This window comes from Balaenoptera physalus (genome assembly GCF_965194825.1).
Source record: "Balaenoptera physalus genome assembly, chromosome: Y".
NCBI classification, from domain to species: domain Eukaryota; kingdom Metazoa; phylum Chordata; class Mammalia; order Artiodactyla; family Balaenopteridae; genus Balaenoptera; species Balaenoptera physalus.
The window spans coordinates 13219925-13236192 of record NC_138904.1 but is presented as its reverse complement, the minus strand read 5'-3'; the positions used below and the strand labels follow the sequence as shown (position 1 = coordinate 13236192).

Sequence of the window (16268 nt, the reverse complement as noted above, 5' to 3'; positions counted from 1 at the left end):
GCATGCTAAAAGACTCATTTTCAAAACCAAATAACCACAAAATCAGTATGCTGCTACCACTGCTCCTCTGATATGGACCCTAACCTCTCTGAGTCTCATTGGTACACCCTAGAAAGGGAAGCTGTCACTCACAGAAGAGGCTAACTCTAGGGAATTTCTTGGTGGTGCAGTGGTTAAGAATCCGCCTGCCAATGCAGGGGACACAAGTTAAAGTCCGGGAAGATGCCATATGCCATGCAGCAAGTAAGCCTGTGCGCCACAACTACAGAGCCTGTGCTCTAGAGCCCACGAGCCACAACTACTGAAGCCTGCATGTCTAGAGCCCGTGTTCTGCAACAATAGAAGCCACCGCAATGAGAAGCCCGCAAACTGCAGCAAAGAGTAGCCCCAGCTCAACGCAACTGAAGAAAGCCCGCGCTCAGCAACAAAGACCCAATGCAACCAAAAATAAATAAACAAAAATTGATTCTAAAAAAAAAAAGTACAATTAAAGTCGAAAAAATTATAAAAAAAGAAGAGACTAACTCTAAACAACAAGGGATTTATTAGGTAAACACCCAAAGGAAAATTTAAAACCAAATGGTCAAGGACACACAAAACAGAAATAAACAAACGAAAAATTAAGAGGTACAGGTGAAATGCTGGGGGAACGGGACTGATTTCACTGCAGACAGGGACCTTTCTAGAGAGAATCTGCTGCATAGAGGTACTGAATCTCTTCCCTCTCCTCCAGAGACAGAAATTAAAAATCTATTCTTCAGGTAGTTAAAAGCCTAAAACAGGAAAAAAAAAAAAAAAAAAAAAAAAGGCAGGAGCCATGGGGAAACCACAACAAATAGAAGGGAAGAGAAAAATAATTAAATAAATTGTATATGTGTATATATACACACACATAAACATATAGCACATATACTTTAATTTTTCATTATATACACTTATATATATAATTTTAAAATTAAATAAAGGTATATATAACTAAGTGGAAAAAAAGGTGCATAATTTGACCCTCAAATTTATTCTCTAAAAATTTATGTAACAAATTATATGTAATACATGTATACATTTTTAAAAATAAAATTTATAGAATAAAGGAATTATATATAAAAGTATAAACAGGTGCTGGTTGGCTTTGTGCCTCTACAACCTAGATTATCAACTATCTGTAGCATTTACTAAAATAACCAATTAACAAAACTTCATGGATTTAATCAATCCTGGGGCTCAAATTGTACTTATACCTGGGGATCCCACCAGTTTAAACACTGTCACTCCCCATAATTAGGAAAAGTTTAGAAAAACTAAATGTAAAATAAAGAAAGGGTATACCTAAATTTCCCATAGTCATAGTACCCCTCCTCCTAAAATATTCAAAATATTGGGCATAGACACTCAAACACAATGAATAATACATTATATTTAAAGAAAGCCTTCGGCATTTACAAATTGACTTGATAAAATGGAATCCCATGGAAACTCTAATTAAAATAGTTAATGTTGCCCGATGTAAGTAGGACCTTCAAGGATTGTAACTCATCTTGTAAAACCTAAGTAGTAAAGGGGTGATTCTTCCCATTGCTTCTCCATTTAACAGCTCAATTTGCCTGTTGCTAAACATGAAAATTATAAATGACACCTCATGGTGGATTACCACAACCTTAATGCTATGGTACCATTCATTAGGGGCCTCATATCCAATATACAATGTTGTTAAAATTATTGACTATCCAAACAACAAACAGGAAATATTTCTCTCTTATAAACCGGTTAATATGCTCTATTCCATGTCTTGCCTCTCAGCTTCAGTTTGCAATCATCTCCAAATGGTCACAATACAAAGGGCATCCCAACAGCCTTGCCATTAAACAGTCTTTGCAGACATCTTAAAGATAGCCACATTTCACTAGGAACACAGGTATGACATACATTGATGACATCCTCATCCAAGGAGATTCACTTTACACACTCATTACAGACACATAAGTCTGACATCTTTTAGTCTTTTTTTGGTTCTGAGGGCAATATACTCAGTATTAACAAATTTTACTTCATCCCATTGATGCTGCTAGTTACAAATCAGCCCACCCTCAGTGGGACCCTTGCAATAAAAGGGTCTAAAATCTATCCCCATTAAAATCAATAGGCACTCCCATTAGTGCCCTCAGGGACTCTGTCACTAAAGACTTTGGCAACCTTCTCTCATGCCTCCTATGATGGCATAGTAGCCTAAGAACTTATCTAATATGAGAAGCTCTTCCTCTTGGCTCCATGCTATACAACATTACAACTACAATTGCTGGCCATATCCTGGGCTCTTCTGGAAAGAGAGGATCTCATGGGACCTGAGTCTGGCCCTCCATACCTAGCTACACATATACTTTGGGTCATGGAAATAGTATTCCACAAGCTTGGCACAGCTACTGAGGCCTCATTATTACTGGATGCACCTAAACCTGGGTCTTCTGACATATTCTACCTGTAGGAGAGCATGTCCTCCCTGTCCTAGTCCCTTTCAGATATTCTGGTGATAAAGGAAGTCACCCTACCCCTGACCAGCTGGCTACCTGGGGAACCCCTTGGGATTAACTGAGTGAACAGCAATGGGAGTCAGTAGACTAGCAGTGAATGGCACTCTGTGGAATGTTACTGCTTTCTGTCTTTGAGCCAGCATATCCCAGAAAGGATGCAACCCAGGAAACAACATTCTTGGCCAAACTTCAGCCAACTTAGTGTTGGGTGACTTCATCAAGTGCTCCCCATCTTTACATTATAAACTATTGGGCCATTGCCTAAGTGTTACCCCTTGAGGACAAATAATGGGGAATTTCTTACCTCAGAGATACCTGGAATACATGACAATCAAAATCATACACGTCTTTACATATAGTAAAGCCACAGTAAAAGGCCTTGCCAGGACATTCTGTATTCCTTTCAGAGTTACAAGCATTACTGATAATACGCAAGGCATACATTTCACTTGTCAAATTCACAATGTTGGGCTCTTGGAAAAGGCATTAAAGGAGTTTCATGTTCTTGATAAGATGCAGATAGCCAATTTAATTAAAAAAAACATAATACATCTTTTGTAACAACTCCATTACAAATTGCAGTCCAGCAAATGAACCCCTAAATGCATCTCCATCTTGCCCCAGGTCTTAACCTCTATTTACAACTCCTGGGTTAGAGAACCTGGAAATTTCAGATCCATATCTGGGTTAATACTATACAAATGGGAAACTTAGTTATGGACCAACCTACAAAAACTCCTTGTATTTCAATTTGTGTTCCTCCTTTCTATCCTCATTTTTAAAATGTGTTTTACATTGCTTAAGGCAACTTATGTCCTCATCTGTAAAAGTTTCCACTATTACTCCCCAAAGTCTCCTTGATATGATTCCTAAACATTGGATACCTCTTCTCTGCAGCGTGGGTTTTCATAGATGCATGGAAATCATATTGCAAACCTCCAACACAAACTCCAACATCTGTATTTTACTTCCTGATCAATCAAAAAATCCTCACCTAACAGCTTTCCACCTCTACATTAATAGAGGTAATACAGTAAGAAGTACATCATTTTTCCCCCTTGCTCTGTCTGCCTGCTTACCAATCCTAATAATTCCCTATGTGGCACAGCATCCTAGTAGGGCAGAAAACACTTCTGTGTGTCTCCTCTACTCTCAACATGTTTGGGACCATATGTATTTAGGTTTTCGTCATAAGCGAAGCAGTTCTCCAACATCAGCTGAGTGTCCTATTATTTAATTCAATTATAACACTATCTACCTGGAGATAGCATCAGATCCCACAGGTCAAGGGTTCAGTCCTGTAAGACTCTCTCATCACCCTCCCCACCCCAACAGACACCAATCACAAGACCTGTTCTTCACACCAACTGGCTAGCCTGAAGATAGGCGGTTTCTAAGATTTCCTCTTGGGTTAAATTAACTTGCTAGAGTGGCTCACAGAAACATTTTAATTACTAGATTACATTTATTATGAAAGGAATTCAGGAATAGCCAGACAGAAGAGAGGCATACAGCAAGTATGCCTCTCCATGCTCAACTTCCATGCTCTCTGGGCACACCGTTCTCCCCACCCCCTCTCCTCCTGGCAGTCAGACCCAACTTTTGGTCCTTTTCAAAGGTCACCTAATTAACAGAAACTCACGTGTGGTTGAAATGAGTTTGTTATGAATATCAAGACATTTTTATCCCCCTTATCACTTAGTAAATTCCAGGGTTTTAGGAGTTCTGTGCCAGAAACAGGATAAAGATCAAATATATATATTTCTTATTATAAATCACCAATATCAGGCTGCTCCTCTTGGGAACTGTAAGTAATGAACTCTCCTTTCAATGGCATTGACTTTTTGTACCATCATTCAGTCATACCTAAAAATTAAATTCTGGGTACATTTTAAAGATTCCTATCCCTCAATTCCATAGTTAAGTACTGTTAACAGTTTCCTGTGTGACTTTTCCAACAACTTCATACCTGAATAAACATACACGGAATATTACTATAAATAGTTATTTTACAACCTTTTTTTCACCAACAATAGAGAAATCCTTTCACATCTATTATGCATAGCTCTATCTATTTAACCTTCTTAATGCCTGCATAGCATTAAATGTTTTCCAGGAGGAGGGAAAAGGGTACAGATATGGAAGGAATTACACATGAATTTGTCCACCTGAAAGCACCATGGGTCCCAGATGAATAAATGTTAAAAGCAGCTGTTTTAAACCACTGAGGTCACAGTTGCTCATCTGAAAAATGGAGACAATTAACAGTCCCAACCACCTTACAAGATTTTCATGAGGATTACATAGACAGAAAAAGAATGTGTAACAGAATAATTTGAAAACTTATAAGAAATATGAGATTATTATTCCTGGAAGGAAGAAGGGAGGGTCTAAGGTCTAACTACCAGCAATTATTGCTTCTCCTGCCCATCACAGCCAAATGAACTGTTCATCTTTGCACAATTGAGGCCATTCACTGAGTTCTTACTTTGCCAGGCATTCTCCTACAATATATTTAATCTCAACAACTCTATGAGATAGGTACTTTCATTGTCCTGTTTCACTGATGAGGGAATTGAGGCTGACAATTGGGAAATAGCAATCTTACTTCTGAACTGCACTAACTGTGCATATAGTTGGACCATTAAATTTAAAAAATTTTATATATATACTTCATATATTATATATTTACATATATTAAAATATTTTAATCATTCAACTGTATGATGTCTACAGATTAACTACATATCCAAAAATACAAGAATGAAAGGGTGAAAAAAGATAGTTCATGCAAACAGTGACCTAAAGGGTGCTAGGGTAGCTATACTAGTATCAGGCAAAATAAAATTCCACTGAGTAAATTTTAAAGATCTTACTGGATTCAATGATATGTGAATCAGGTAACATATCATCCACCAGACAGAAATGAGCTCGAAGTAGCTGTACAAAATGAAAGGCTTTCATAGGCTGAAGGAACAAAGAAGTTACACTCTGCAAAAAAAAATGAGTTGGTTATTGCAAAGTTACTTTCCTTTAGGAGCTGGCAGGGGATATATGTAGCAGATTATCTAACCAGTGCTGATCAGGAGATTCCTAATTGACTGGTTTAAGACTCCACTTCTGGGAGAGCTGAAGCTGTAATTAAGTTAAACCTCCATTTGGGGCTTAGCATAAGCCACTGCATTTTGGACCTACTGTCTTGTTTTTAACCAGTCAAAACCTGCTACAAGATACAAAGGACATTATATATTGACAAAAGGGTTAATCAACAATCAGATATGAAGATATGACAATCAGATACACACCAAAAAAAAAAACAAAGAACACCAATTTATATGAAAGACATAAGACAGAACTGAATGAGAAACAGCTCTCCAATAAAGACATCAGGCTCACATTCAAAAATGGATAAAAACACCAGAAAAAAAGATGAAACAAGGAACAGAGGAACTGAACACTCTATAAACAAAATACTCATTCCAAGAGCAAACTACACCTTTCCCTCAACTGCACATGGAAAATTCTCCAGTATAGACTATACATTAGGCCATAAAACAAGTCTAAGTAATTTTTTTTAAGTTGAAATCATATAAAGTATCTTTTTCAACCACAATGGAATGAAGCCAGAAATCAGTAACACAAGAAAAACTGGAAAATTTACAAAAACATGGAAATTAAATGACATAGAATTAAACAAGCAATGGGTCAAAGAAAAAAAATCACTAATGAAGTTAGGGAAAAAACCTTAAGTCAGATGAAAATGAATACAATAAACCAAAACTTAACAGATGCAGAGAAAACAGTTCCCAGAGGGAAATCTATAGCTATAAACACCTACATTAAAAATAAGAATCTTTCATAAATAAACTGTTTAAAGCTTAAAGTACTGTGTTTTAGTATAGCAAAACTAAACACAATGCAAGAAGGAAAACAACAATGAAGGTTAGTGCAGAAATGAATGAAATAGAAAAATAACAGAATTAACAAAACCAAAAGCCAATGCTTTGAAAAAAATTGATGAAACATTAGGTAGACTAAGAAAGCTAGAAAAAAAATGTTAAGTTACCTAAATCAGTAATGAAGGTAGGGACATTACTACTGACCTTTACACAGAAAAAAAAGAAGTTAAAATACATTAATATTGTCAAAAATTCAACACCAGCAATTTAGACAACCTAGATGAAACAGAGAAATTCCTAGAAATGCATAAGTTACCAGAACTTAATCAAGAAGAAATAAAATAAATACAACAAACAAGCACTCTCACAGATACAGAGAAAAAACTAGTAGTTACCAGTGGGGAGAGGGAAGGGGGGGAAGGGCATGATAGGGGTAGGGGTTTAGAAGGTATAAACTATTATGTATAAAATAAGCTACAAGGATATATTGTATAACACAAGGAATACAGCCAATATTTTATTAACTATAAATGGAGTATAACGTTTAAAAATTGTGAATTGCTTATATTGTACACCTGTAAGAATTAACACCAATAGTAGTCAAAATATTCCCCAAATACAGAATAGAATAGTTCCCAACTCATTCTATGAAACGACATTATCTGATACCACAGCCAGAAAAAGGCATTATAAGTAAAACTACAGACCAATATTCCTGATGAATATTGATGGAAAAATCCTCAACAAAATATGAGTAAACCTTAAGCACTACTGAAGTGTACACTTAAAGATATTAAATTTTGTTACATGTATTTTTACCACAGAACAAAATAGGTTGCTGGGTCCTATGCAGTTTTTGATGTAGTGCATATATAGCACACCCAAAAATCTGTATTTCAAACATGTTTCCAAGTAATGCTGATACTAGACATCCTAGGCCCAAAGTTCAAAAACCACTATCCTGAAATACCACATCCTTAAGATACTGACTGGTCATGCTTTTCCTTATATAAAACCTACCATTTGTGGGAAATAAAGGAAATCAGTGTAACAGGAGATTCCAGAGAACAGGGCCATAAATGATCTGAGTAGTGGGGATCACAGACTTGGTTAGGTGTTATTTATAAGGCAGTCTATTATAAATGAGTTATTCAGTTGAGCTGCAGTGGTCTTGTCCGACTTATGACTTGTCAGAGTGACATTCACCATATTCTCTTAATATTTAACTCAAATTTTTATTATTTACTGTTTGAACTATTAGGCAAACACGTACTCCTATATAGTTGAAGAACTGCAGAATCTTTATCTTTAAAAATCTAAGATTTTTGGAACTAAATAGAGGTGATTGTTAACAACACTGTCAATGTATTAAGGGTCACTAATTTTACCCTTTTAGACAGTGACTTTTATGTTACATCAATTTTATCTCAATAAAAATCTGAATGTCCCAATCTTTTTAACTCCTATTGACTGAATGTTTTTGACTCCCTAAAATTCTTATGTTTTTATGTGCCACTGAATCCCAAGGTCATGGTTTTATGAGGCGGAGCCTTTAGGAGGTGATTAGGTCATGGGGGTAGAGCCCTCAGAAGTGGGAATAGTGCCTCACTATTCCTCCCCTCACTCTTTCCACCATGTGAAGACACAACCAGAAGCTGGCAGTCTATGAACTAGAAAAGTGGCACTTACCACCCACTGAATCTGTTAGTGCCTTGACCTTGGACTACCCAGCCTCTGGAACTGTGAGAAATACATGTCTGTAGTTCATGAGCTACCCAGTCTATGGTTCTGCTACAGTATTCTGAATGGTTAAGACAACTCCTGATAACTTTTACCTAACTTCTAATTTTTACTATGACGATAACCTGTTCTACAGTATGTTAGTGTCTGTAACAGACCTCCAAACTGGGCACAAAAGGGTAACTCAAGGACAGGGTCCTTTGCTATGAAAACAGTAATAACCATCACTGATTGCTGTGGTCTTATACTGAAATGAACTTTATGTGGTCTAAAACAACCACTTTATACATGGGACATTTAACTCAGAAGAAGTTGCAGATGAAAAACGACAAATGTTTTGTAAAGAAAAAAGAAAAAAATGTATTTCAAGGACATGCTAATCAAAAGAACTTACCAATTAGCTCTCAACTACTCTAAAATATTACGTGCAAACTCACAGGATGAACATTTCCATCCAAGTCAAAAAATGAAGAGCAATTAAACATTTTGCCTTCATTCCACTTCTATACAGAATGAATTAAGAAATGGGGAAACAAAAATAGTCCACTGTATCATGTTTATTAGATTTAAGAAAACTGCACTTTTTTTTCTCAGAAACGTGTTAACTTTGTACTAGTATCAAATAGACTAAACACTCATTATCAGGAAAATAGTCTGATTTTTATTTTTGCATGTTACTCTCAAGTACACATTTACAATAGTGTCACATTCTTCTATATGAATTTCTTATTAAGTATTTTACTTTAAGTATTTTACAATGTGTACAAAGGAAGGAACATACAATATTTGACAGGTTATTTCAACAAAATAATAACTTACATTCTTCTAAAAATTGGTACCTCTTTAAAACATTAAACTGAAACATACACTTTTTTAGCTTTGCTAATCAAATTGTTTTAAGAATTAAAACCTCAACTAATATCAGTACATAACAGTAAGTACAATTTCATTTTTTCTTTATAAAGGCAAATGTTTTATCATATTAACTTGACCAAATCCTTAAATACCTTTTCAAGGTCTCAATATTGCGCTTAAAAACAAAACAACTGTTTATGACTCCAGAATATGTGAGAAATATGATGTAAAGTGTTGTGTTCTTTATCTTTCAGTGTATTTTTAAAATATAATTAGTTATTTATCTATATTAATTTTACAGAATGTTTTAAAATTCTTAAATGTAAACTTTCATTAAACATTTCCTTTTATGTTACTTCAGGGAATAACAAATTTGAGGGAGATTTAAAAGATACTCACATACAAAAATAAGAGTTTTCCAGAACAGGACAACAGATGGACAATAAAACAGTTGGGGACATATATGAGGGCCAAGAAGGCAGAAGTTCCAAAATCCATCTTGTGGCTGTGGCTGGCATTAGGTTTAAATTCCTATGTACCTAAAGCACTTGATTTAGAATGAGACTAAATTAATCTAGTCTTGAGTGGCTGTGAAAATCCCCAAATGCTTAGATTTCTAACAGTATTAATATAACATCTGAATATGAATATTAATGGCACAGAGAAAGGTAAAAGGTAAAACCTCTACAGGAGTAGAAGAAAGCACCATAATGAAGTTGTAAGGTACCTACCAAAAGGGAAGAAAAACTTCTAATTTCCCACAATGTGCCAGTACCTATGTGCCAATAGCTAATTTGAGCAACCTAAAAAGTGTTTCCTTTTCTCCAAAATTTGTATTAACACAACCAAATTCTAATTAACTGAATTCATTTTATATCTATATTTATGACTCACTAACTGCTTAAAATATTTCAACTCTCCAATAAAAAACAAAACTGTGAAAGAATTGATATTTCAAATAAAGCCTTACATTTTATTATGTACTTTAAATACAACTTCTGTCTTCTAATAAAAGCCAACTTGAGTATTAAATCAAGTTTGCTAACTGCCTAAGAAATAAAAAAGCAGGCTAAGCTTGTCAAGTTTAATTTGCACCCATTCTCTAGTATATAGAGCCACCGCTTCCTTACTCTCCACCTTATTTTGTGAGAAGACAGTTTCTTTACAGGCTTCTCGGTCTGAACAGAGAGATTAATCTACTGGTACTCATTAACTTTTCAGAAATTTTTAAGGTATGAAGATAAACCTGTACGAAAGCATTCTATCTAGAAACACCGTTAACTTCTCTTTTCCAATTACCAAAGATTTTTACAATACTTCACTTTATAAAAATACTAGTGTCCTTATTTTTTTCCTAATTCTTCAGCTAAATTTTAATCTCTGAATAAGAAGTTGGCAAAAATGCTCCTTCATACATCTGTGGATCTTTCAGTTTATTGTACATTTAATACTTTTCATTGTAGACTTAGAATTTGGGATTGTGTGTTTAAGTAAGCAAAATAAGCAACATACAGGCACATACAAAATTTAGGGTACCTTGCAAAATCATATGAGCCACATTTATCTCTAAAACATTCCAAAACTTAGTTAACAATAAGTCTCATTTGCAGAACATAACTATTCCAAAACAAAGGAGTATAGACAGAAGAATGAAAAACAGGAAAAAGCAAAACCTTTCAATAAGACTTCTAAAAGTGTGCTGTGCTGGCAAAAAATGTAAATACTACAAAGAAAGTAAGAAGAAGCACATTTTGCCTGTTAAACAGAATGAAGACTAAGCACAAACTTAGCCAATATGCTATATTCAATGTTGAGGCTCAAATGCAAAGTTTCACGGTCACGTGATTTGAAAATGTTAAGCTAGAAAAGTAAATGACTCATGTTATAATTAGAACTGACAGTAAAATCTCCCATTGATATTCCAGATGTTTCTATTTAATGCAAAGAATTTGTGGGGAAAAAAATGAGTCAAAATAATTACTTTCAGAGTTACCAAATCATGTTTATCTTTAAGTGGTCTTAGAAGAGTATCATCAAGGTGAATAAAGTAAATACTTAAATAGTAAAACTTCTAAGACTGAAAAATTCAATACAGAATCAGGGATGATTTTATTGAAAGCAACTCGTTTGTTGCTACTTTCCTCATTAAACAAACTGAATAGGATTCAGAACACTCTACTGAATAAAATGTAAAGGTAACAAGGAATAATCCTACCTGTACACAGCATAAATCAATGTACAGTATTGTATGTGAACAAGACTGACTGGCTTTAAAATTGGCTTTTAAAGGCCAACATCTCTACAAAAGTCTGTAGAAGTATTGTTAGGGCAGGCCAGCTTCTTTATGATGTCGCATTATGTGCTGGTTCTTTTCTGAAGGTCTTCGGAACCCTTTCTTGCAGTACTCACAACGGTGAGGATAGTCTTTCGTATGAATGGAGATAACGTGTCGTTTAAAGCCTGAGGCATCTGTAGTGCTATACTCACAGTACTCACACTGATACACTTTCCTGCCACTGTGTGTCTTCATATGCTTTTTAAGCTCATTCTGTTGTCTAAATCCCTTTCTACATCTCTTACACCTAAACGGAAGATCTTTTGTGTGAACTGAGAGAATATGGCGACTTAGAATGAATGGATCTGCAATCTTAAAGTCACAATGTCTACACTGGTGCATTTTTTTACCCTTGTGGGCAGCCACATGTTTCTTGAGTTCTGAAGGCCTATGAAAGCCTTTATCACACATATCACACTTATGGGGGTAGTCCTTCGTGTGAACTGAAATTACATGTCGTTTCAAATCACTTGAGTTCGAACTCTTGTGGTCGCAATGCAAACACTGGTGAGTTTTGCTTTCTTGGTGGCTAAGAGCATGTTGCTGCACCTCTTTGGTATCTGAGAAAGTCAGAAGACAAATGTCACACTTGAATGGCATCTCTTTACTATGCTTAGTTTTTACATGAGTTTTCAAATTAGAAGAGTCTGCAGACCTATATTCACAGTACTGGCATTCGTACGGCTTCTCCCCAGTATGGATTCGCATGTGCTTTTTGAGCTCTGACGGGTGACGAAAACCTTTACCGCACTCCACACATATATGAGGAAAGTTCTTGCTGTGGACTGCCAAAAGGTGGCGATTCAATAACCCTTGTTCAGCTGTCTCATATTCACAGAATTTACACTTGTGCATTTTGTTAGCTCCTTTTTCCTTATGCACCATTTTGTGAGTAAACAAAGCCCCAGCGTGAGAGAAATGCTTCCCACACTCATCGCATTCAATGGCCTTCTCTGCCTTGCTGGTCAGCTTGTGGCTCTCCAGGTGGCTGTGTAAACTTATCTTCTTGTTGGTAGTGTAATCACAGTCAGTACAGCGGTACTTCTTCTTGGTGAGGTGTTCAGGGTGGTTTTTCATGTGCCTTTTCAAAAAACCTCTCGACTTAAACTTTTTCCCACAAATCATACAAGGATAGACAGTCAAGGGATGTCCATCAGGGCCAATAATTATTGCTAAGAAAGGAAAAGAAAGAAGCATGAGTGATCAATCCAAGTTCTGTTTTGGTCTCTTCAAGCATTTAAAGTGTGTGTTCTGAACACTGTTTATAAGTACCTATATCACGTTAACATACCTTTTATTGTTTTGCAACAAAAGATATAGCAACCTAGTAATAAAGAGAATCTGGTCCAGAAACCTCATTATGACTGTACCAATCTTATTCCCAGTTTAAAATATATAAAGTAGCAATTTAAAGCCATATAAATTTAGATATCTAGAGAAAATCATTCATAAAGTTCAACATTTCAGCTTTTATTATGTCAAGTCAAATTGATATTTAAAGTTCAACCACACCTATAAAAAAATTTAATATGTAAATCATTATACAAGATATACAAAAAAGGAATATATTCAATGAACAACTGAAGTATTTGTCCTGCTCCTCTGTGAATGATGCCTGCCTCATGCTGACAGAAATAGATCCTCTTTTTTTGGCCAAGCCATGCAGCGTGTGGGATCTTAGTTCCCTGACCAGGGATCGAACCCATGTGCCCTGCACTGGGAGTGAGCAGTCTTAACCACTGGACTGCCAGGGAAGTCCCTAGATTTTTTTGAGTTTTTTTCATTTAAAGTTAACTGACATAATATTTTAGTGATTTTTTTTTCATTTCCACTAAAATAACCTGATATTTTTATTTTTCCTGAAATAGGTTCTGATCCAAAATCTATTTCTTTTTATCCAAGGAAATCATTCATGAATATCAGTGAATTCTTAAAATTATATTTTCAAATTCAATACACAAAAGCTACTGTATTCTAGCAGCTAAAATGCCATCATAACACCTCTGGGGATACATACTAGTTTCAACTGAGAGCTTGCAGAGCACGCTGCACTGTGGAACTCATGTGCCCTCACCTGTTTGGTACTGCCTGGAATCAGGTCTTCTCCTTTTCTTTGGTTTTTGTTTAGCCAGTCTGCCAAGTCCAGCAGACTCATCTATGTGCAAGAGGGCACTTGCAGTGCCATTCCGGCTTTCAATTCCATCAGAATTATTACCTAACAATATGCATTAAAAAACAAAATTATACAGTATTATAAATTATAAAGAATTAAGGATTCTTTATAAACGACAACAATGAAAAGCCATGATACTCATGAATGACAGAAATTCCCTATCTAGGTACTAGGCTTTACTTGGCTACTTATATACGAGACTGTAGGAAATGCCTAACTTCCAAATATAGCATCATTTTCCCCCATGAATTCTCTCGTTCTCACTCAAAGGTCATGAGCCACATATACTGAAGATTAAAACATTTGAGCTTGAAAGTTTACGTAATTCTTAAATAACATAGGCACGAAAAAAATTCCTGTTAAACGTAAAGGCAAAGGCAAAAGGTAGACTATTTCATCTTCCTGTTTTTACTTAAATCACTACACTGGTACTTCATACTGCTGAAACTTAAGACCCTAGAAACATGTTTTTCAATAATAAATTCATGTTCAAGAACCATGCAATCCTTCAAGCTGCAACATGACATACCATAAGCTGCTGCCCATGCTATTGGCATGAATGTTTTCATTTCATTGTTATCCATTTGTTGTTCATGCACGGCAGCAGCGGCTGCTGCTGCAACAGCAGCATCCTCCTCTCCTACAATCACTTCCATATAAACTTCGTCTGCAATTTCTGCAACATCTGAGTAGAAAATCAACAGAACCACTTTTGTGACCAAGTTTACAGATCAGACAGGGAAGATATTTTTATTTCAATTTTGTTATTAAACAGAAAGGAGGTTCAAATGTTACATACCTAGAGTATTACTTTCCCATAGTAAATACACTATAAACATTTATTCAATGAATCATCACTTTCTTGGCTTTCACCATAATTTGCTTACAAAATGACAATCTGAGCATACATCAAGAGTCACTGATATTCTTCTTTGGAATATGGCAGTACAATAATGTCTTCTTAGTGCTGCTTATTTTCTTCAAATACTGCTGCTTTAAAAAATTAAAAGCCTATAGGAACATAAAATTTTCCCCCACAAAAAGGCCACCTACTTACTTAAATCTTCATCTTGCTGAGAGTCATTGACAGTCATGTAAACCATCTTTTCCCTTGGCACACGAATACTGCTATTCTGATCAAGTAGTTCAACTCCACGATCATTCTCAGGCTCACTCTCCACAATGTCTACAGTGCCACCTATCAGAGAAGATGACAGCTCCAAGAATTTATGTGAAGACTTCATTTCCACCTGTTTCACTAACTACATTTTACATACTTTTCTACTGCTATATTGGAACCCTCCTAAAAGTTATCTTCAGAAAAGATTACATTCTCAGTCTAAACCACCAAAAAGTAATTAGGTTGCAGTGTTTGATCAGGATGTATAATACGCTGAAGGTTTCCTCTTACCTAAGTCATCTTCTCCAGGGTCAGCTTTAAAAATGTACACCTTGATGACTTCAGGGCAATTGCCATCCACTTTACAAGGATCCACTTCCGACTCTGCATCCACGGTCATTCCAGAGGAACCGTCGTGTTCTATTTTGCCAGCATCATCCACTAAAAAGGCAGGAAACGCATTACATAGTAATAGCAGATACTTAAATAAAATATTATCATTTTCAAAAGTCCTGTTTTACAAACATAATCTCTAACTTGACTCATGAAAACTGGATGATTCTACCTAGAAAGCAGAAGATTCAATGAATACATTTTGAAAATTTTCTAAAAGCGGATGAGATATAAAGGTAAAAATTATTTTATTTAAAGTAAACTGCTGGTAACCTAGAAAACTAACAAAAGTAATGAAATGATATACTTTACCTTTGGATATAGTTATATGCATAAGGTAAAAGCAGTATTACATTTTCCACAATCTTGTGGAAAATGTCCTAGTAGTAAAATCAGCAAACACTAAATTTAATATAAATGTTTTATCAGTGTTATCTCATGTTCACTACTCCTGAATACTATTTGAATTTATGTTTCTATTAGAATTGCATTTTTTTAAAAAAAAAAAAGTATGATTTTCAAAAAAGTATATTACAATGGTAAATGTAAACATCAAACTGTTTCATGTAAAACCACATACAGACATGGTATATATACGTGCACATAACACACACAAACACACACATACTTGAGTCCATAAAAGTAATCGTTCTGGGTCATTGCTTGCAAATGCAGCAAATCTATACTTAAACATACTCTTATAGACCTTAATGAAGGTAGGGTGTTTTACATTTTTGGAAAAAAAAACCAAAATCATTATTTAACAATAGAGGCTCACATGGTTCCCAACAGTAGAGATTCAGGGAATACAGAACAAACATTTCATATTTTAAACTTCGTACCAGAAGAAAAAAAATTAGTACAGTATTATGTTTAGGATTTGGAAAATTAACAAAAGTAAAAAAAACAATGTCTCAAAGAAACATATTCTGAATTGTAATAATACCAAAAATATAATTCCCAAATAATGTCTCCTTTCATGCACTGCTATCTCTGGCACAAAAGAACGTCTGGCAAAGACTGATAAAAACTTAGTACTATTCAACTCATCACTGATGCTGTGTGCATTAGAGAAAGACTGATGGAATGTTCTCTCTGCTCTAGACACAACAAGTGGTCTGTTTGGAACAGCTGAAGACCAAGCAGAGAGAAGCAGAACCAAAGCCCAGAGAAGAAGGTCGATTTAGCTCGTCTTCAATACTGCCATCAAGCCTTTTCATTTCCTTTT

At 35.4% G+C, this 16268-nt stretch overlaps 1 protein-coding gene across 1 annotated transcript; it reads right to left on the bottom strand.

Moving 5' to 3' along the window:
• Window positions 1-8802: 8802 nt before the first annotated feature.
• Window positions 8803-15114, bottom strand: LOC309653359 (zinc finger X-chromosomal protein-like). The gene is made up of 5 exons (XM_082447966.1): window positions 14939-15114; window positions 14585-14725; window positions 14057-14212; window positions 13429-13569; window positions 8803-12526 (listed from the first exon to the last, which is right to left on the bottom strand). The coding sequence occupies exons 1-5, from the start codon at window positions 15045-15047 to the stop codon at window positions 11343-11345; spliced, it is 1731 nt and encodes a 576-aa protein (XP_082304092.1). The 5' UTR covers window positions 15048-15114; the 3' UTR covers window positions 8803-11342.
• Window positions 15115-16268: the final 1154 nt, after the last annotated feature.

Excerpts from the sequence above, each read along its gene's own strand:
- LOC309653359 (XM_082447966.1), bottom strand. The coding sequence starts at position 15,047 with ATGACCGTGGATGCAGAGTCGGAAGTGGATCCTTGTAAAGTGGATGGC. Across the intron at positions 14,726-14,938 it reads CCCTGGAGAAGATGACTTAG|GTGGCACTGTAGACATTGTG; the intron begins GTAAGAGGAAAC and ends CTTCTCTGATAG. Across the intron at positions 13,570-14,056 it reads AGCATGGGCAGCAGCTTATG|GTAATAATTCTGATGGAATT; the intron begins GTATGTCATGTT and ends GCATATTGTTAG.